General features: G+C 45.3%; 1 protein-coding gene across 2 annotated transcripts; it reads left to right on the top strand.

Moving 5' to 3' along the window:
• Positions 1-1974: 1974 nt before the first annotated feature.
• tpx2 (TPX2 microtubule nucleation factor) lies at positions 1975-20224 on the top strand. 2 transcript variants are annotated; one of them, XM_007905151.2, is made up of 16 exons: positions 1975-2373; positions 2959-3120; positions 4245-4353; positions 6932-7042; positions 9847-9951; positions 11799-11935; positions 12256-12404; positions 13333-13510; positions 14306-14441; positions 15450-15669; positions 15788-15883; positions 16060-16242; positions 16958-17104; positions 17657-17768; positions 18232-18419; positions 19957-20224. In XM_007905151.2, exons 1-16 carry the CDS (start codon positions 2286-2288, stop codon positions 20065-20067), a joined length of 2232 nt encoding a protein of 743 aa, XP_007903342.2. In that variant the 5' UTR covers positions 1975-2285; the 3' UTR covers positions 20068-20224. The 2 variants fall into 2 exon arrangements, with proteins under 2 accessions (XP_007903342.2, XP_042197761.1); XM_042341827.1 differs by having other exon boundaries at positions 18253-18419.
• Positions 20225-21063: the final 839 nt, after the last annotated feature.

The following is a 21063-nucleotide window of genomic DNA, read 5'->3' on the forward strand; positions in this document are numbered from 1 at the left end:
TCAAGGCTGGACTATGGGAACTCTCTCCTCGCCGGCCTTTCCGGCCTTCCCTCCACACTGCAGGTCATTCAGAACTCTGCAGCTCGTGTACTGTCCCGCACCAGGCTTCGGGAACACATCACTCCCACCCTCGCTCGCCTCCACTGGCTCCCCATCCCCCAGAGGATTGATTTCAAGATCCTCATCCTCACCTACAAGGCCATTCATGGTGTTTCTCCCTCCTACCTCTCTGACCTAATATCCCCCTACCTACCCGCCCGTACCCTCCGTTCCTCTGGCTCCGGTCTGCTCCACATCCCCTGCCCCAACCGCCCTACCATCGGTGGCCGGGCCTTCAGCCTCTCAGCCCCGAGGCTCTGGAACTCCATCCCCAGTGCCTTCGCCACTTCCTCCCTTTCCTCCTTCAAGGCCGGTCTCAAGACCTTTCTCTTTGACCGAGCCTTCAGCTCCCCTCTCGCCTCACTACCCCCTCCTCGCTCTCTCCCTCCCCTCACCCTGACCATTTCCCCCCAATGCTCGGGTCCTGACCCAACTGTACAGTGCCTTGGGACGTCCTCCCGACGTGAAAGGCGCTCTATAAATGGAATCTTGTTGTTGTTAGTCAATTGGAGGATCGCATTTCTGGGGGTAATAATTCCTTAAAATAATTTGGTCAGTTCAATCCACGACTGTTTGTGGGACACTCACTGCTGTGTGCAATTGGCTGCCGCGTTTCGTCCACAAATATATGGTCAATTCGCTTTTCAGTATTATCTGTGAAGCGCTTTGAGACTCCTCGAGGATGTGATAAGGTGCTATATCAAATGCAAGGATTATTATTACAATTTGATAGTAGGTTGGAGAGGTAGGAGGGAGCATGGCAGTGTGTGTGGGGGGGCAGTGTGCGTGGGGGGGCAGTGTGCGTGGAGGGGGCAGTGTGTGTGGGGGGGCAGTGTGTGTGGGGGGGCAGTGTGTGTGGGGGGGCAGTGTGTGTGGAGGGGGGCAGTGTGTGTGGAGGGGGGCAGTGTGTGTGTGGGGGGGTGGGGAGTGTGTGTGGAGGGGGCAGTGTGTGTTGGGGGCAGTGTTTGTGGGGCCGGCAGTGTATGTGTATGGGGGGTGGGGGGGAGTGTGTGTGTGTGGGAGTGGGGAGTGTGTGTGTGGGGGGGCAGTGTGTGTGTGTGGGGGGCAGTGTGTGTGGGGGGGGCAGTGTGGGGGGGGTGGGGGAGTGTGTGTGTGGAGGGGTCAGTGTGTGTGTGTGTGGGGGGGAGTGTGTGTGGAGGGGTCAGTGTGTGTGTGTGGAGGGGTCAGTGTGTGTGTGAGGGGGGCAGTGTGTGTGGGGGGGGCAGTGTGTGTCGGGGGGGGGGGCAGTGTGGGGGGGGTGGGGGAGTGTGTGTGGAGGGGTCAGTGTGTGTGGGGGGGTGGGGGAGTGTGTGTGTGGGAGTGGGGAGTGTGTGTGGAGGGGGCAGTGTGTGTTTGGGGCAGTGTTTGTGGGGGCCGGCAGTGTGTTTGTATGGGGGGGGGGGGGATTGTGTGTGTGTGGGGAGTGTGTTTGGAGGGGGCAGTGTGTGTGTGGGGGGGGGTGGGGGAGTATGTGTGTATGGGGGGGGCAGTGTGTGTGTGGGAGTGGGGAGTGTGTGTGTGGGAGTGGGGAGTGTGTGTGTGGGGGGGGGAGTGTGTGTGGTGGGGAGTGTGTGTGTGTGGGGGGGGCAGTGTGGGGGGGGGTGGGGGAGTGTGTGTGGGGGGGAGTGTGTGTGTGGGGGGGGGGCAGTGTGTGTGGGGGGGCAGTGTGTGTGGGGGGGGGGCAGTGTGTGTGTGTGTGGGAGTGGGGAGTGTGTGTGGGGGGGGGAGTGTGTGTGTGTGGGAGTGGGGAGTGTGTGTGTGTGGGGGGGCAGTGTGTGTGTGGGAGTGGGGAGTGTGTGTGTGTGGGGGGGCAGTGTGTGTGTGGGAGTGGGGAGTGTGTGTGTGGGAGTGGGCAGTGTGTGTGGGGGGGGGGGGGGGGGGGAGTGTGTGGGGATCCATACCCAAGGTGCAGTGTGACCCGCGCCGCCCAATCAGATGTGTTGTGAGGCTGACGAGCGTTGTGATTGGTGCACACAGTGGTCTGCGCGCCTTTCAGTTTAAAATTAAAAATAACTGCCGAACGGTTAGTATAGCCGCCGCGAGCCCCAGACTCCCAGCAGCAGGACCGGAGCCACAGCCCCAACGCCACAGCCTCGGAGCTCCAGCAGCAGGACCGGGAGCCCCAAGGCCGGGAGAGACTCAGCCCGGCCGCCATAGCCAACCCCACGGAGCTCGGCCCCGCAGCCATGGCCGCCTGGAACTATGATGCGCCAACTCACATCGATTTCTGCAACCTCGATGACCAGGATGATCTCCATGTTGATTACTGGTTCGGTATGTGGGGGAGGGGGCTCTGGCCTGGGTATGCGGGGGTAGGGGGTGTAGTGTACTGGCCTGGGTGTGAGTGGGAGGGTGGCTTTGGTCTGGCTGTGTGTGGTGGGGGGAGGGGTTAGCTCTGGTTCTTGTTTGGGCCCCTCTGGTTTGGGTGGGGGTTTCTGACACTGTTTTTTGGCTGGGAAGGTGCTTGGGTAAAGTATTCAGGGCTTGATTCTAATTAAGACCAATGCAGGATCATTATATCAACAATTCATAAGAAAGCAATGGCCATTGCAACACAGTGCTTCTGAACCAATTTACCTCCCGAAGGCAAACATGCCTATATTTTCCAGCAATATTGTATCTGCGGTTATACAAACTACCTCATAATTAATATTGCACTTAAATACAGTGGGTTGGATCTGGCCTGGGAGGTGGGGGGCCTCTGGTTGGCAGTGTTTGAATGGGTAGGTGGTGATTGGGGTGAAGCTACTTGGAAGAGACAGACTTTTACCTCGGACGCTCTTTAAGTCAGACAAAATGGCCAACTCCCCTTGTTTGAAGAACTTTTCAGACACTTGCTGAAATCTTGTCTTATTTTAGATAAACAAGCTGAGAATGAGGTGGGAATAAATCAAGCAACCCCACCTGCTGAGAGCAAGAATTTGGTAGTTCAACTGCCTCATGTTCCCTGCAAAAGTTCTTTAGTCCAGGCAGCACAGAGCCCTAAAGGGCAACTCTTGCCTAAAGAGGGAGAAAGTGCAGGTAAGTAAACCATTCTGCCTCCACTTTCCTGGCTTAGCACCACTGCTTCAATCGAGCGTCTATCCTTTTACCTTTCTTCTACATCCCACTTGAAACCCATAATGGGCTCTTCCTTGATCTTACTTGGCAGAATATTCTAACAACTCTGTGTGAAAACCTTTTCCCTAAGCTCTCCTTTCTTTTCTGTGACTACATTCCAGTCATTGATTAGAGGGTATCGGCCTAAGACAGCTAGTAAATGGGAAGTTTGAAGAATTTTTTAATTCCATACCCTAGAGTTAGGATATGGAATGCCATGCTGGGAGGAGCTGTTGAGGCAGGATCCATATTCCCTTTTAAAAGGAAGTAAACTCTGGTTAGAGGCAGAAATTCCATGATTAGTTGGGCAGGTAGGGTGATGGACATGAGGTAGGCCAAGGCCCACTGAGTGGCTGAGCTGTCAAGATCAATATCGGGCAGATGCAGCGTCTCCATCTTTATGGATGAGAGATGTTAGCTCTGATGGTAATATTGATGATTGTACAACATTTGCACTTGTAGCATATTTCATTTTCACATAGAAAATGTTTTAAAATAGGAAGTAGGTGATTAACAACATGATGTAAGATTTTTTTTTAGGTTTTGAAAACCGAGTGGACAGGGGATTGAAGCAGGCTTAAGTTAGCAAAATGGAGGAGGTCCTTGTGGGGGACTGCAGAGGGAGGACAGGACAATTGTTTAAAAACTTTTGAAAGTAGGACAGTGATGTTGAAGCCAATCCATGAGGGAATAAGATGCCAGTGGAGCCTGGTGAGTCAGATGATGATGATTGCTTCACCTCCTGGCACCGCCTACCCTTCTCCCCTCAGCTGGCTCCGGCATCCTGCATGTCACTTTTCCCCTCCACTTCACCATTGGTGGTCGTGCTTTCAGCTACCAATCCAAAAACTCTCCTTGTTTCCTCTTTGACTGTGCTATGGTCGACTCCCCCTGTCCCCGGCTTGTCATGAAACTCCACCACTATTAAGTGCTCCCCACATGAATGGTGCTGTATAAATGCAAGTTGTTGTGTCAGATATGCGAATAAACACCTGATAGAACAGGAAGCTATTGAAATCTATTTGGCTCACTGACATTTCTTACAGAAGAGCAAATTGATGGAACTGTTGGAAGTGTACCAAGCAATGTGGTGACCTCTTTGTCAGTGTGGAGAACAACATCTGCTGCTCCTGCTAGAGGGACACCGGTGAGGAGGTAAATGTATATGGTTTTCAGAATAATCTGACCTTGCTGATCTTTTGAGGGATAGAAATGATAATCCTTGCATTTTGATCTTGTATCTTGTCATGGGTAAGACTAACCACATCCTGCTGGGCTCCTGCCAGCAGCTCTCTTCTGGCTCTGACCTGATCAACCTCTGGCTTCTCTTCCAAACTCACTGAACCAGCTGTGAGGAGATGCTGGATTTCCACGAAACCAAAATCGAGGGGATACATTCAGCCACCTTAGCCCTATCCACAGCCACCCCTCCCACATCACCTCTCCCTCATGACCCACCCCCACCCATCCCCCCCAATACTCCTTCAACCCTATCTCTCCCTCTCCGCGATTGTTCGCAAACTCAAACCCACCACCTGCTCCCTTAATCCCAGCCCCACCTCTCTCCTCATCTCCCAGCTCCGCCTTCTGGCCCCTCTCCTGTCCGACGTCATCAACCTCTCCTTGTCAACCGGTTCAGTTCCAACCCCCCTAAAAACAGCTGTCATCACCCCCACCCTGAAAAAATCTTCCCTGCACCCATCCCTACTCCAGCTACTGCCCAATCTCTAACCTCCCATTCCTCTCCAAGGTCCTGGAACGAGTCATTGCATCCCAGCTCCGCTCCTTTCTCTCTCGCCATTCCCTCTTTGAACCCCTCCAATCCAGCTTCTGCGCTGCCCACAGCACAGAAACAGCCCTGGGCAAAGTCACTAATGACATTCTGAACATCTGCGATCAGGGCTCCCTCTGCCTCCTTGTCCTCCTCGACCTCTGCCGCCTTCGACACTGTCGACCACTCCATCCTCATACCCCGCCTCTCCTCCTTATTTAATCTTCACGGACCTGCCCTTGCCTGGATCGAATCCTATCTCTCTCACCATCTCCACTTTGTTGCTTCTAACGGTTTCTTTTCCAGCCCCTGCACTGTTACGTCTGGTGTCCCCCAGGGCTCTGTCCTTGGCCCTCTCCTCTTTAATATCTACATGCTCCCCCTTGGTGACATCATCCGCAGACATGGGGTCAACTTCCATATGTATGCAGATGACACCCAATCTTTCTACCTCCACCCTCAATTCCAGGACCACTGCCTGTCCTGGATGAGGGTAAATTTCCTACAGTTGAATGTGAACAAGACTGAGGCCCTCAAGATTGGCTTGCACCAGCACCTCAGGTTCTGGAAACATCAACCTCCATGGTTGCACACTACAACTCACCAAGCCAGTCAGGAACCTAGGTGTCTTGTTCGACCCTCAACTGTCTTCCCCACAACCAAGCTATGACCCGCTCTGCCTTCCCTCACTTCCGTAACGTTGCCCAACTCCACTACTACCTCGGGACGCTGAAACTCTTGTTCATGCCTTCATCACCTCCAGGCTCGACTATACAAACGCCCTGCTTGTCAGTCTCCATAAATCCAGAACTCTGCAGCCTAAGCCTTCTCCCACACCAAACTCCGTGACCCCATCTCCCACATTCTTGCCTGACTCCATTGGTTCCCTATCCTTCAGAGGATCCAGTTCAAAATCCTGGTCCTCACCTACAAAGCCCTCAATGGTCTCGCCCCACCCTATCTCTGACCTCCTAAGCCCCTACCAACCTGCCCGCCTGCTCCACGTCCCCTGACCCACCCGCCCCACTATTGGCAGGAGAGTCTTCAGTCACTCTGCCCCTAACCTCTGGAACTTCATCCCCTAATCACTCCTCCTTGCCTCCTTCAAGTCCTGCCTCAAAACCATCCTCTTTGACCATGCCATCAGTCACCCCCCCACCTCCCCTCCCTGATCCCAGCTCGAGTCTGAAATGCTGTACACTGTTCAGCGCCTTGGGATGTCCTCCCGACGTGAAAGGGGCTATGCAAATATAATCTTGTTGTTGTTGAACCAGTGCATCAGTTTGATCCTCAGCTCTCCTTTTTCTCTCATCCAATTCCTGACCAGAACTGCTTTCCTTCACTCCAAAACTGGCAATATGCTTATTTACACATTTGTTTATTCCCCATCTCTCTCCACCCTCACCTCTCCCAGACTTGTTCCTTGCACTCCTCTGGGCTCCTTATCTTCACTGTTTATGAGCTCTCACCTTTCACTTAACAGCCACAGGTGAGCCGAGAGGGGTGGGGCAGGAAAGAAGATAGGGTATGGAAGTCCAGTTCTCGAGCCAGGGTCCACAGTACTACGAAGACACTGCTGGTAGCAGCCAAAGCCCTAACGGTTGGGTGGTCCATAGCTTAACAAGCAGTGGGGAAGCACACTCTGGGCTCCACAAGCCTTGTCTCTTGCCATTCTGGGCCTAATACTTTCAAGAGTTAGATAAGCAGGATGCATCCCTCTCGGAAGAATGTGCATTGGGGATTAAAAAAATCTGCTATGATCTAATAAACTGGTGCAGGTTGATTGGCTTGCTCCAGTTCGTAAATTCAGTAAGGCTATGAAATGCAGGGGCTAGTGCTTTCTAGGCGATTCCTCTCTTTCCCCACCCCACCCATAAATAGATCAAGGGCCAGCTGAGTATCATTGAACTGGTAGAATTTGAATGTTGTATATTCTGATCCGCCTGCTTCCCAATCCTCTAGATCGGCACGTAGACCACCTGGACAAGTGAAGAAGCAGTTGGCTGAACTTCGTGCTGATCGCAGGTTTCAGGATCCTGCTACCGGGGCTCCAGTCAGCAAGAAAGCAAAACTGTAAGTTGCAGTTTGAATTTACTTTTCCCTTTTCTAGTTTCTTCTTTGAATACTTTAAGAGGATGGGTCGGAAGCCGTTATGAGTGTTGTATGGTCTTCCTTTGGTGTGGAAGTGCCTGGCTCCTGATCGTTTCCTTTACTGTTGGAACAGTTCAGGTGAAGTCAAGAATTTGTACATTCTACCTTGGCTGTTTGCCTACAACAGGCATTAATTACTCTGGACTGTTATTCTATGCTTAATCTTCCCAGTTACTTGGTTAGTATTGGTGGTTACCAAGTTTTCAGGAGAAATGGAGGACGGGATAGCAGTATTTACAGTATTAGATCAAAGATGTACAACAGCAACTTGCATTTGTATAAGGACATTTATGTGGGATAATGTCCTTGAGAGTTTAATAGGGGAGGATGTCAAAATGGAATCCAGCTGGATAGAGTTGAGCAAGAACTGTTGGAAATGCTAAACTGAAAACATCAACAACAAGATTACATTTATAGAGCACCCTTCACGTCGGGAGACAAAAAAGACAAAAGAATATTTATAAATGAATTTGAGAAATATGCAGGAATAGGGGGCAGTGGCTTTCATTATACAACGATTGTGATAAGTGGCTAAAAAATGGAGCTTTTCCTCTACAGTGTATACTGCTTTGTCAGTATATTTTTGTCCCAGCAAGGCAGGAGGCAGTACTTGATGAACTCTAGGAAAGTGAAATGGGGCAGGTAGCAAACTGATCATGACATTAGGTTTGATTTCAATAATAATCCTTGCATTTCATATAGCACCTTTCATATTGGGTGGATATTTCAATGCCCTTCTCAGGATTTACTGTAAAGTGTAATTACTGTATTTTGTATAAATGGCCTTGCTTTAATGTCTTAGAGGAACAACAGTACCTCCAACAATTCAGTACAACCCCAATACTGCACTAGAGTGTCAGCCTATCAACTGCTTGAATCCGAAGTCCTGACGGCTTGAACCATTCTGTTTCAGAGCCAGCGAACAACTGACTCGGGCTGACTGATAGAGATGAGGAGAGGGGGCAAATATAATAATCCTTGCATTTGATACAGTGCCTTATCACGTCTTTGAGATCAAAGCGCTTCTCAGAATATACTATAAAGTAAATTGACTGTATGTTGTGGGCAAAAGCAACAGCCAATTCAATGGTATTGGACAGGAATACGAAAGGGAATCTGGCCTAGATAAATTGGGCAGACAAAAACATAATAATGGATACCTGTATCTGATATATTTCACCCACAAAATATACAGTCGCTTCACTGTACTGTGAAGCGCTTTGAGACATTTCAACAACGTAATAAGGTGCTATACCAAATTCAAATATTATTAATAAATGGAATGCCATGCGAGTGTGAATATCAGGGGTGAAATGCTTAATTTATAAGGGAGAGGAGGTGCTGTTCATTAGAATAGAGAAGAGTGAGATGTGATCGCCCAAAATAACTTTAGTGTATATAATAACACCTGGCCAACAAAACTGGTTGAATCGAATCTATAATGATTTTAAAAAGGGAATTGAACAAATATTTGTGAGAATGGGTGCATGGAAAAGCAGCCAAGTGGAGAGTTGATACGGTCACAATGATTTTTAGTTAAATTATTAATCGATAACCACCAAGAGAGGTTCAGCAAGAGTAGGGCTTATCTGACCAACCTCATTCTTGTTTTGAAGGGGTGACAGCCCATATTGACTGTTGGAAGTCATACAATATAGATCTACAAAGTCACATGTGAAAATGATCAGTGGGTATTGAGGGCAAGACATGGATTCAGAATTGGCTGAAGGGAACGAAGCAGAGGGTTAGGGGCGCTAATTCAAATTGGGGTGGTGTTAAGCAGCCGGGTGTCTCAGGCATCTATATTGGAACCCTTCTGATATCGCCTGGATTTTCAGATCCAGTACAAGATGTTTAAATGTGCAGGTAACAAGTTGTGGTGGGAAGTGCTGTGGAATCTTGAGGAGGCAGCAAAAGTCTTTCAAAGAAGAGCAAAGATAGCTCGGTAGTTTATGCAAATAGCTGATAAACTGGCAAATTAAGCTTCATACAGATGAAAGCAATGTACTACCAGCAGTTTGAAATTGAGAGCAACTTTCAGCAGAATTGTCTTAGTGCTACTGCAGTGGTCCTTATTCTGTGCCTGGCCTCTAAGGCCTTAAATATTAACTGTTTTTCATCATCAACAAAAACAAACTGCATTTGTGTAGTGCCTTTCACGTCAAGGTAAAGTGCCATGAAATCTGGGTTGTCTGATGTTTTGTTTCTAATGCTGTTCATGTGACTTGCTTTCTGTTGATGAGTCCTGTTTAGTGCATAGGGTTCCTAGAGCTTTCCTGCGAAGCTATGGATAACTTGGTTACAATGACCAGTCAGTAAGTATTCAATAATAATAATCCTTGCATTTTGATATAGCGCTTTTCACGTCAGGAGCACGTCCCAAAGAGCTTCACAGAACACACTGTAAAGTGAATTGACTGTATATTTGTGGGCGAACGCGGCAGCCAATTGCGCACAGCAATGTCCCACAGACAGTCGTAGATTGAAAATGACCAATTTATTATTGTTTTAGGTTTTGGAGGAATTATTATTAGGCTCTGTGTGGAGTAAGGAAACTTGCCCAAGGTTTCGCCCTCTGCCTGGAATTGAACTCTGGTCTCTCGCTTGCAAAGCGAGTACTCTAACCACTGAGCTACAGGACTCCTATTTAAATGTATCGTGTGTAAGCTATATCTAACGAATATCTGTTGCCTGCTGTCACATGATGTATCTTATCTTGAACTTAGGAATCCAAAGGCGAAGACTTCAGTGAGTAGAGTTGGCAGTCTTCGTCAGTCCCAGTCTTCAGCACAGACCAGACAAGCCATGCCAAGCACACCTACAGTTCTCAAGTAAGATTGTAAACACTGAGGTAATGACAAATGAGGCAGAAATCTCTTAAATTTCTTCCTGTGCTGCTTCCAGATTTTGATTCAATGGGAGTTCTCTTGACGACAGTAAGGAAGGTTTGGAAAGTTGGCCCCATCTGGAATTCTGGTGTCAAGTTCTGGAAAGGATGCACGTGATGGAGAGAGTGCAGTATAAGTTCGAGGTTAACTGGAAGCACGTAGCAATGCGGAGAAGCTAGAGAAATTAGGCCTCTTCTAATATAGCAGTGAAGATTGAAGATGCTGAGGAGTGACTGAGGTGTTTAAGATAATACAAGGGTTTGAGAGATGTATTTGTGAGAAACCTTGTGCTGGTTGGGGATTTGAGGGTGAGGGGGCATAAATTAATGGTAGTGACTTGGAGAAAGAGAAGGGGTTCAGGGGAACATCTCCCAGGGAGTTGTCAGAGTTGGAATGATTTGCCAGGAGCAGCTGCTGACATATCTGGGGTGATGAAAGTATTGGATAAGTACATACAAAGGAAGAGGGGAAAGAGCAGGGAAATAGGATTAGGCTGGATGGTTTCTAAGAGCAGCAACACTGCTGGAAAGATGAACAAAAACACTTCACAGATTATACTAAAGTAACAACTTTGTGCTGTGGGCAAAGGCAGCAGCAGAGTTGTACACAGTAAAGTCCTGTAAACAGCCAACATGGGCCAAGTGCTGTCCCACTACTACATTTCTGTGATACTATTGGAAGCATGGAAGAAATTTGCAGCCTTTCAATCCAGTCGTTGCCCTGAAATTGAATTGAGCAGGATGTTCTGTTGTTTTCCCTCATCTTTTCATTCTACAATTAAGTTTGAAATTATCTTAACTCTTCCCTTGCTGCTGTCTTTCATTGCACTCATTTTTGTATGAAGTCCTGACCCAACTGTCCAGCGCCTTAGGACGTCCTCCCGACGTGAAAGGCACTCTATAAATAAAATCTTGTTATAGATTTCATTCAGAATAAAATTTATTTCATTCCTTCTGTTTCCTTTCTAACCTATCTTAACAACTCCAACAGTATTGCCTCTGCAATTGGCATTGGACTTGCAGCCTGTTTCCCTCCACTATATGAATGTGAATTTGTTGTAAGAATGTTCTGCCCTCTGCTGACATTGTCACATCACTTTGGGAATGTGCTGTAATGGGAAGCATTTGACAGGACTGAAAGAGCAAAGGTATCTAAGATCAACCTCTTACCCCAGCTGTTGCTGTGCCTGAAATACATGAAACAAACCTGTAGATTGTGTGCAGGTCACATGTAACATATGAAAGCACAATCCAGTCACTGGGGCCAAGCAAGGTTCCTTCCCACTCAGCTCCCCTTAACGCTGCAACCCAAAGCCCTAACAGATAGGGTGGTTTTAGCTGGACAAGCAGTGGGAAGCTTGCCAGGCAGTGCTTTCAATGGCAAGCTATGTAGTTTCAGCTGGTTAGCCTCCAGCAGTTATCCCAACTCCAGGATCCCCAAGCCTTGGCTCTTGCCAACCTGCCCCTAATACTTCCTGGAATTAGCTCAGCACAATGGAAGAAAGTGTACATTCTATTCTGATAAATATCTCTGGAATTTCCGTGTGGGAAAGAGCTCGGTTTAGTTTGGATACTCTTAAGCAGGTGATGAGTTTCCACATGCGACAGACACCCAGCTGACCAAAAAAAAATTTAGAAATAAAGTTTGCAAGGTACTATTTCTTCTTTCATTAGTGAGCAATGCTGGAAATCGGAATTGCAAGTGTGTGTATAGATGGTTGAGAAAACCAGCTGGTAGGTGAGATTGTTTTTGAGTGGCATGTATTTTAAAATGGCCTTTCCTTTTTCTAGGAGGCAGCAGCATATGGGTGCAAAGGGCAAAAGCACAGAAGAGTTAGAGATGGAAAAGATTTCACAGTTTCAGAAGGAGTTTGCTGAGCAGAGGAAACTGAACGAGGAGACATTGAAGGCAGCCATTTGTGGTACAAGTATGTGCTTGGATTGTATTGTCTATCTGACATGGGAGTGAATGATGCTGACAGTAAAGTAGTACATTTTTACATCTTTTCACACATTGTGTTGATGACTGAGTTGTTTTGCATCTGAGCCTCTCGTCTCCCCCTGTACAGTAGTCTCTTAAATGTGTGTCTGTTGCTATTGAACTATCATTAACAGCAGAATGCTAGGGTTTTGCATTGCCAATGCTGGAATTTGATGGTGTTTTTATTGATGTAAGTGGACCAGCCATAGAGCTCTGGGTGCACTTAAGTACATAGTTAATTAATTTGTTTAAAACTTTTTTTCTCAGGTCAGCACAGTAAACTGATGCGCATTCCAGCCACAAAACCTATGGATATCCAGTTCCACACAGACAAGCGAATAAAAGCACATGGTGAAACTCAAGTGTATAAGGAAGTGAACTTCACCAATGAACTGCGCAAGCATCCCCAGTCTCCTGTGAGTGTTTAAGGAAAGTTAGATTTGTCCGAAGTTGACTCGTGCCTTTTACTTTACTGTCTTCCACAAACTACAGGATTAATAATTGAAAATCTAGAGAATTTGCTTCTCAACAACTAGTAGTATGATCCATCCAATCTCTTCTGTATTGAATAGGTGTGACACAATACAGATTTACCATTCTGGCATGGCAGCTGGGGGTAGGAGCCAAGTGGGGTGGGCAGGGGAAAGATGGTCAAAAGCAGGCTGAAAGAGGTAGGTCTTGAGATGGACCTTGAAAAAGGCAAGAAACCTTTAAAGTGTCTCAGCAAAAACATCTTATCATCAATATTTTCCTTTTAAATTATGATTGAAGCAAAGACATTGAGGGAATTGGTTTGAAGATACAAAGGGCATCAGTCCCAGTTGATTCTTATTGGCACCTCTGGGTAGGAATATCAATTCATTAAGAGTAAAACTACATGCTCTATGCATTCCCATTAGGGCGGTGTATTCTCCTTGAAATATTGTATTATCAGGCACAACAATGTAGTTCTTTTAAGTTTCTGGGTCTATTCAGATGATTAGCTTTTTAGTTCAAAAAAACTATATGAGCATAATTAACATTTAATAATATAATAATCCTTGCATTTTGATATAGTGCTTTTCACATCTTCCAATTGCACATAGCAGTGTTCCACAAACAGACGTGGATTGAGTGACCAAATTTTTATTTAATTTTTTTTCTTGGGGGATTGTTATCAGGCACGTGGAATAAGGAGACTTGCCCAAGATTTCGCCCTGCCGGGAATCAAACCCAGGTCTCTCGCTTGCGAGGCGAGTGCTCCGACCACTGAGCTACAGGACTCCAAAAATATTAATATACCAAAACATTTAATTTCCAAATATGCTCAATTTCTGTAGTAATGTTGACGGCTTACCATTCCAGATGCGTGCACTGAAGGGAAGTACTGTACCGAAGCCTTTCAACTTATCTTGTGGGAGTAAAAGAAAACACACAGACATGGAGAGCAAAGCATATGTCTCTGTTGCACAGCAGGTGGAAGAATTTCAACGTCGCACACCATCACGTTATCATTTGAGAAGCAAGCAACTTGTGGAAGAAGGTAAATGGGATTTCAACCAAACTCAGTGATGTTTGTATGATTGCCACCATATCTTCAGCTCTGTGGTTATAAAACTATGCTAGTCTGTCATTGCAGGATCCACCAGCTGAATGGAGGGGAGGGGGCGTGGGAGAGTCACGGGTGACATTGACAAGCTCGGCCCAACCTTATTGAATGTTCAAAGGTGACATGTCAGTAGAACCATTCATACTGCTGAATCACTGTTAATGTGACACTAATTGGCTCCTTGATGATGAAGGAATTGCTTTCCTCTAATCTGGAGGCTATAATCTAGCCTCTAGATTAGAGGAAAGCATTATAGCCTAACATTATAACCTAAAGCCTCTAATCCAGAGGCTTTAGGCTATAATGTACTCTATACAATTCAGATATCTTTCTAAAGACAGCTTGTTAGCATCCAGGACACTCTTGTACTGTCACTTGGATAGTCTCATCTCTCCTCTTCAGCCATGTCAGGAATTGAGCTTCTACTTGGTGCTGTCACTCCAGTGCAATGCTGGAGTCTGTATCGTAACAGTTATATTCCATGACACTATTGGAAAACAGCAGAGGGCTTTTCCCTGGATGCTGGCAACAATCCTCAACCATTTGTCATCCACCTTGTGGCTATTTATGGAACTTACTGGTGCAGGTGTCTGTTTGTCTACAAAAATAGCCATGACAAGACCATAAATTTGTGAGTGGGTTTCAACATTTCACTATAAAGTTTTATTTATTTTCCAACGTGCACCATTGAAGCCTTTTCTTCCCTTCCCCCCACCCTGCTGATTTTAGGTCCTCATAGGGTACCGATGAAGATGAAACTGACTAAACCTCTGACTCCTTTGCTAACCACCAAAGGCCGTGCTCGGGAGGCCACCTGTAAGAGCACAGCTGAAATTGAGGCTGACGAGGTGGAGAAAATACAGTCGTAAGTTTTGAGCCATCTCTTTGTCATCTCTTTAGCGCTGTTTAATTTCTACAAGCCTGTGGTGGAGGGAAGGAAGGTGTGCAAGCTCTTAGAAAAGATTGATGGAAAGGGGAAAACCTTCCTCAATCTTCATTTGTACTGAGGGTTGAAATTCTGAGTTAGTGATCTTTCTGACTTGTTATTTCTGTGAACTAATGCACTGGTTTATATCTATAACTATGTTCGTTGCTATATTCTAGAACATGCATAAAGGTTAGTTTGTCAATTTTCTTGCTTTTAAATGCCAACTGTTGGCGATGTGGTGCCATGAGCTCCACTGTCAGATGGTGATGTTTTGTAAAGGCTTTCAGAAATTGCTAATGTGCCCATAATTCTCAATCGGTTATTGATTTTCTGTACGGCTCCCAGTCTGTTTTGAACATCGTATTGTTCAATTGACACGTTTTAGCTAACTTAACCGATTATTTTTTTATTTATATATATATATATATATATATATGCATACACACTAGATAGCTAAAGTGAGATTCTCATACGTGGTTCACAACTTGTAGGATGGGTATGATTTGCCATGGCAGGAAGTGATAGTAATAATCCTTGCATTTGATATAGAGCTTCCATCATGTTGTTGAGATGTCTCGAAACATTTCACAGAATACATTGTAAAGTGGATTGACTGCATATTTTGTGGATGAAATGCGGCAGCCAATTGCGCAATGTCCTACAAATAGTCATGGATTGAGCGACTTTTTTGCAAGGCAAGTGCGCAGGACTCTAGGAATATTGAAATTTAACATAGTTATAGATGTACAATTTCCTGTATGCTCTCATGTCTATCTTTCCAATACAAAAGCGCTAAAGAAAGGTTAAAAATTACTTATTAATATACCAATTCTTTGGTTAGAAGTGAATGGTTTGGTTTCCAGGTTTGCTTCCTGAGGTTTCAATCACTTGAGTAACTTCTGTAGTTTTCTAAAGCACTGATTTTGGTCATTGCTGTTGCTTCAGTTACAGATTCAAAGCTCAAGAACTAAACCCCAGAATCCTGGAAGGTGGTCCCATTGTTCCAAAGAAGCCCCCAGTGAAAGAACCCACAGAGCCTATTGGCTTTCGCTTGGAGACCGACAATCGTATCAGGAAGCGGGAAGAAAATCGCAAGCCTGAGGATCAGGAACAGTACCTTTTCCATCCCCGTCCGTGCCCCATCCGGATACTGGAAGATGTTGTGGTGAGGATATTATGAGCTGAGATGCATTGCAGAATAGGAGCTATTGCTTCTATTATTCAAGAGACATGCATTTAGTTGTTTTTTTTACATCCTAAAAATTGACTAGATTTTCTTCCAGGGAGTTCCAGAAAAGAGGAAGCTACCATTGACAGTGCCTCATTCTCCAGTTTTTGCAGTGAAAAGCCGTGTAAGAATTCCACTTAAAGAGGAGCAGGTAGGGTGCTGTGACACGCTTTTGGAAAAATAATCCTGAGGTTGTGACTAGAGAATGACTGGGAAAGAGCCTATTTTTATGATTATAATCCATGCTGGTGCAGCAAACAGCTTTCACTTATTTAATTTGCTTCATGTACCATAACATCAAAGTGCTTCTTTCTATTAAACTTGTAGGAAGAAAAGCTAGTAAAGCAGATTAAGATAAACACTATGCCACACTGTGCCGTCCCATTCAAGCCAAAACCCCTGGAAGAGAAGAATGTAGAAATACAGCCATTCTCATTTGAGGCTCGGGACAAAGAGAGGCAAACACTGAAGGAAAAGAAACTGCAAGAAATCCGTAAAGAGATGGCTGAGGTAAGTGTGGTCAACTTTCTCACCAGTTTAGCCATCCTAGCAAAACTGTTTACTCTGTTTACCCAGCAGCAAGTAAGAACCCAGTTGTTAGTAGATTGGTGGATCACTTTTCTGGGGTTAATAATTCCTTCAAGAAAAATAATTTTTTAATGGTCGCTCAATGCACAACTGTTTGTGTGACTACTGTGCACAATTGGCTTCTGCGTTTTGCCCACAATTATACAGTCAATTCACTTTACAGTATATTCTGTAAAGCACTGAGAAGTCTTGAAAACGTGATAAATTGCTATATCAAATGCAAGGATTATTCTGTCAGTTTTAATTACCAATCACTTTTAACACACAAATTGCATAGCTAGATTCTGAGGGATTTATGTCTTATTAAATGAACAAAGTGCAATTAAACTCCCACTGATATCAGGTTTGGGTCTATAAATTCAGACCCACTACTATCATAACCAGTCTTTTGAAAATAGCTGCCATTGGCATCTTTTCTTTCATGTGTGCTCTGCCAGAGAGAAACCGCCTGTGATGCTTCTGCTTACTATGCAGGATGCAGGCAGTCAGAGGTGGAAGGTTGCTATGATATTGGTAACTATAAACGGTTATAGCATGTGGGGCATTATCGTATGTTCTGACTGTATTTCAATATTTTTAAATAATGGACTATAACCTGCAAGAAATGGCTGAAACTTCCTTCCATTACCTTGTGCAGGTCCCTACATTTAAAGCGCAGCCACTTCCTGACTTTGACTTGGCTCAGTTACCAGAGAAGGTGGTGAAGTCTCCAACTAAACTCCAGCCTTTCCATCTACGCATAGAAGAGAGAGGGGTTGTTCGAGCAGAACGCTGGACGCAGATGGTAAGCAAATGCTTGAGGAAGATTGGCTAAATATCTGCTGACCACTTGGTCTACACTCTTTATATGAGCTTTGTTCTGTTCATGTATGTTCTGTAGATGTTGCGTAATTTAAAAACTGCACCAGATTGTACAGCTTTCATCAGTGAAGAATCTGATAAACTATTTGTTTTTCTCCACAATGCTTCCAGATGTACAGTCAATTCACTTTACAGTATATTCCGTGAAGCACTTTGAGGTGTCTCAAAGATGTGAACTGGCACTATATCAAATGCAAGGCTTATTTATTTATTTATTGCCCAGATTATCATATGTAGATCATCGGATTCAACAATCTTGGTGCCTTTGAGAACGTTGATGTGTAAGATTTCTGTGGCCTATCTGTTCCAAGTGAATGGAGTGTGTCTGTTGCTACTGTCTGCCTCTGCTTCCCAGTTAATGAGTTAAGAATCATTCAGCATCTTGGCTCTGTATCTATTCGATTAATCTATCTGCTGTAATGCATGATGAGAAAACTAAGCGGAAGTTTAATGAGAATTTGGTTTCTTTGAATAGATGAAAGAAGAGCTCAGGCAACAAAAGGAAGCTGCATGTTTTAAAGCCAACCCCAGCTCTGCTATTTACCGGGAGCCATTCGTGCCAAAGAAAGCAGAGCGATCACTGACAGGTATTGTGTGCTTTAAAGTTTTGCCAAATGGTCTGTTATTATAAACCATAGTCAGGTAACTAATTTTCAGATTGTTGTTAAAATTCACAGTACTTCATCTTCAAAGTAATCCCAGTGCAAGTCCTCCCACTTGCCCCCTTCTGTAGATTTTGGGCTGGTGTGTGCCGGATGCAGTATTATAAATGAGGTGGGGTGTAATCATAGAAGCATCTTGTTGTCTGATGTGCCAGTGATCAATCTTCTCGTTAATAAAAGCTCTTATTGGCACAGGGCCTTTTGTGACAAAGAAAGGCAATTTGGTTACGCGTGTGGTGCTGATAACTGTTTGGATAGAAATTTGAAGAACAAAGGATTGTCTGGTGTAATAATATTCCAGCTCTTCAGTCTGCACAATATTTCCTTCTTGATTTTCACTTTCTGTCACAATTTGCTGAGTTATTTGAGCCTTTGTCTCCCAACTTAGAGAAGCTTTCTGCTTCTGTAGTTCAGGAAAGCTTTGAGCTGGCAACTGAGAAGCGAGCAAAAGAACGTATGGAATTTGAGAAGTACAAAGCTGATAAAGAGGTGATGCGAGAGCAGGCAGAACAGGAAAAGCAGAATCGAAAAGAGGAGCAAGAGAGAAAAGAAATTGCACAACTCCGTCATGACCAGGTAAGTTGTTGGACTTGAAGGGCAAAGAGGAGTGAGGGTGACCAAGCCAGGACCAATATTGTATACTCGAATAGACTTGTTTCACCATTGAGAATCAGCTTATGATATTGCAGCTTATGTCACCAATATCACAAACCCTGCCACAGATTTACTGTAGAGTTTTGCAGACAAACCTGATAGACAATTTGTGCACAGCAATGCCTCACAAACAGACATGAACTGAACGACCAATTTTATTTGGGGATTATTGACCAACTGGGAGAAACTTCTCTTTTTGAATCGTGCCATCATTACCATCCATCTAAAAACAGGCAAATTGGGACCTTGGTTTAACATCTCATCTGAAAGAGAATGTAGTGTGTTCCACCAATTCACTGGAGTGTCAGCATTTGAACATGATCTTGAAGTCTCTAGATTAGCAGTTGTAGCGCAGGAGGCTGCCTCTTCTCTTTCACATGTGCTCTGGTGAGATCAGATCATCTTCCCTCAGTGTATCAACTCGGCTCAGTGGTTGCTCTTGCCCCAAGTCAGAAGGTTGTGAGTTCAGGTCCCACTTTAGGATTTAGAATGACACATTGTAAGCTGATTCTCCAATATAGTACTGGGGTAGTACATTGTCAGAGGTGTCGTCCTTCTGATGAGATAGTAAACCCTGATCAGGTTTAAGATTCCAAGGCACTATTCAAAAAGGAGAAGGAAGCTTTTCTCTCTCACGGTGTCCTGACCAACAATTCCCATTATAAAATTGCTCACTCTCTTCATGGCTGTTTGTGGGACACTACTGTGTGCAACTGGCTAACCACAATGTTGATGGATGTGAAGGCCCCCCATTAAAAGTAATAGGTGTAACAATTCCCAGATCAGTAATTTATTGTGACAACTGCAAATCTCCATGGACCAACTTTTTGAGGCTGGAGGACAAACATTTGGGTTGAGTGCATCCCAGACTTCCCAATGGGAACGGTCTTCCACTCGGCTGGAGGAATAGATCACTAGTGAATGTTGTTTGATTTATCTTTAACAATCTTTGGTCTGGGAGATTGAGCGGCTGTGTGGATTTTGCTGCATAGCAGGTTTGTTTGGTATTAATGAGTGGAGTCCTGTAACTTAATGGTTAGAGCACTCGCCTAGCAAGCGAGAGGACCTGGGTTTAATTCTCGAGCAGTGGAAACGTTAGGCAAGTTTCCTTTCTCCATATGTCTCTGTTTACTTAGCAGTAAGTAGGAACCTGGTTGTTAGTTGATTGGTGGATTGCTTTTCTGTAAATAATAATCCCTTCAAAACATTATTTTAATAAATAATTTGGTTACTCAATCCACTGTTATTTGTAAAATACTACTGTGTGCAATTGGCTGCTGTGTTTTGCCCATAAAATACAGTCTTTTCACTTTATAGTATATTCTTTGAAGTGTTTTGAGACATCTCAGTGACATACAACGCTATATTGAATACAGGGCTTATTAATGAGAATTTTTTCTTTTTGCAATTTTCCCATTGCTGGGAATATTAAAGAATCGTAACACTACTGTCTCTGCAGATACACAAAGCAAACCCTGTCCGTCATTACAAGAAAGTCGAAATTCAGCCCAGCGAGCAACAGCTTACCGTTCCAACCACCCCAAACTTTTCCGATCGGTTTCGTCTGTAACGTGCCTGTTTGTCTTTCTGTTCTTATCTGGAAACTCAAGTATTTGAAACTGTCACAATTTCTTTGACAAGTACCATAAGCTCTACTTTAATCTGTTTTAATATTTGCTTGTATTTGTTTTGTAGAATACTCAATAAAATTTAGTATTGAATTATTACTGGTTTTCAGCATAAGCTCATCAGTAGGGCCAACAGAAAATTGTGAACATTTTTGGCAAAAATTGTGGAGAAATTTGACACATTTTGCAGGAAGTTAATTGTTGCTGTTGAGAAACACGTGTTACCTCTAACCTACATATTTCACCATTGAATTAAAAGCTAAACATGAAGAAATAGCACATTATAGATTGTCAGCAGAAAATGATTGATGCGGTCTGAAAACTGGGTGTCCAGTTGGGGGAAAAACATGAAGCGAAGGTCTGAGTGGTCCGTTTCCACCGGACACGACATTTGAAAGCTTTGGAGATCTTCTGGACGCACAGAAACCGACCCGGAGACACGCACTGTGTGTGTGTGACTGTGTGTGTGGGGCGCGGAGTGGGGGTGAGACGAGACCACACACGGAGCGGAGCCACTGCATCACTTTATTCTGTGACGCTGATTCCATCAGATGGGCTGAGAGGTGCGGTGTTGTCAGTCGGGGACCGGCGGCTCCGCAGGTGGTCTGACAGCACATCACTGGGGCATCACTGCGGCAACACCGAGACGGGTAATGAATATACTGACGCTGTGTGTGAGCGAACACAGGGGGGCGGGTACCGGGGGGGGCGGGTACCGGGGATGTGAAGCACTCGTGGCCACAGCCGTTGCTACAGCATTTACTGTCGGGGCCGCAGTCATTGTCGTCGATGCAGAATTCAGCGCAAATCCCCACCGCCTCCGCTTCGGGCACCGCCCATTCGACGCTGAAATTGAAAAACAGCCAATCACAGCCCCGCCCCCGGGCGGGGGGGCTCGGGGCAGTGGGCGGGGCTCGGGGCAGTGGGCGGGGCTCGGG

Source organism: Callorhinchus milii, unplaced genomic scaffold (assembly GCF_018977255.1).
Source record: "Callorhinchus milii isolate IMCB2004 unplaced genomic scaffold, IMCB_Cmil_1.0 Scaffold18, whole genome shotgun sequence".
In the NCBI taxonomy this organism is placed as follows: Eukaryota; Metazoa; Chordata; class Chondrichthyes; order Chimaeriformes; family Callorhinchidae; genus Callorhinchus; species Callorhinchus milii.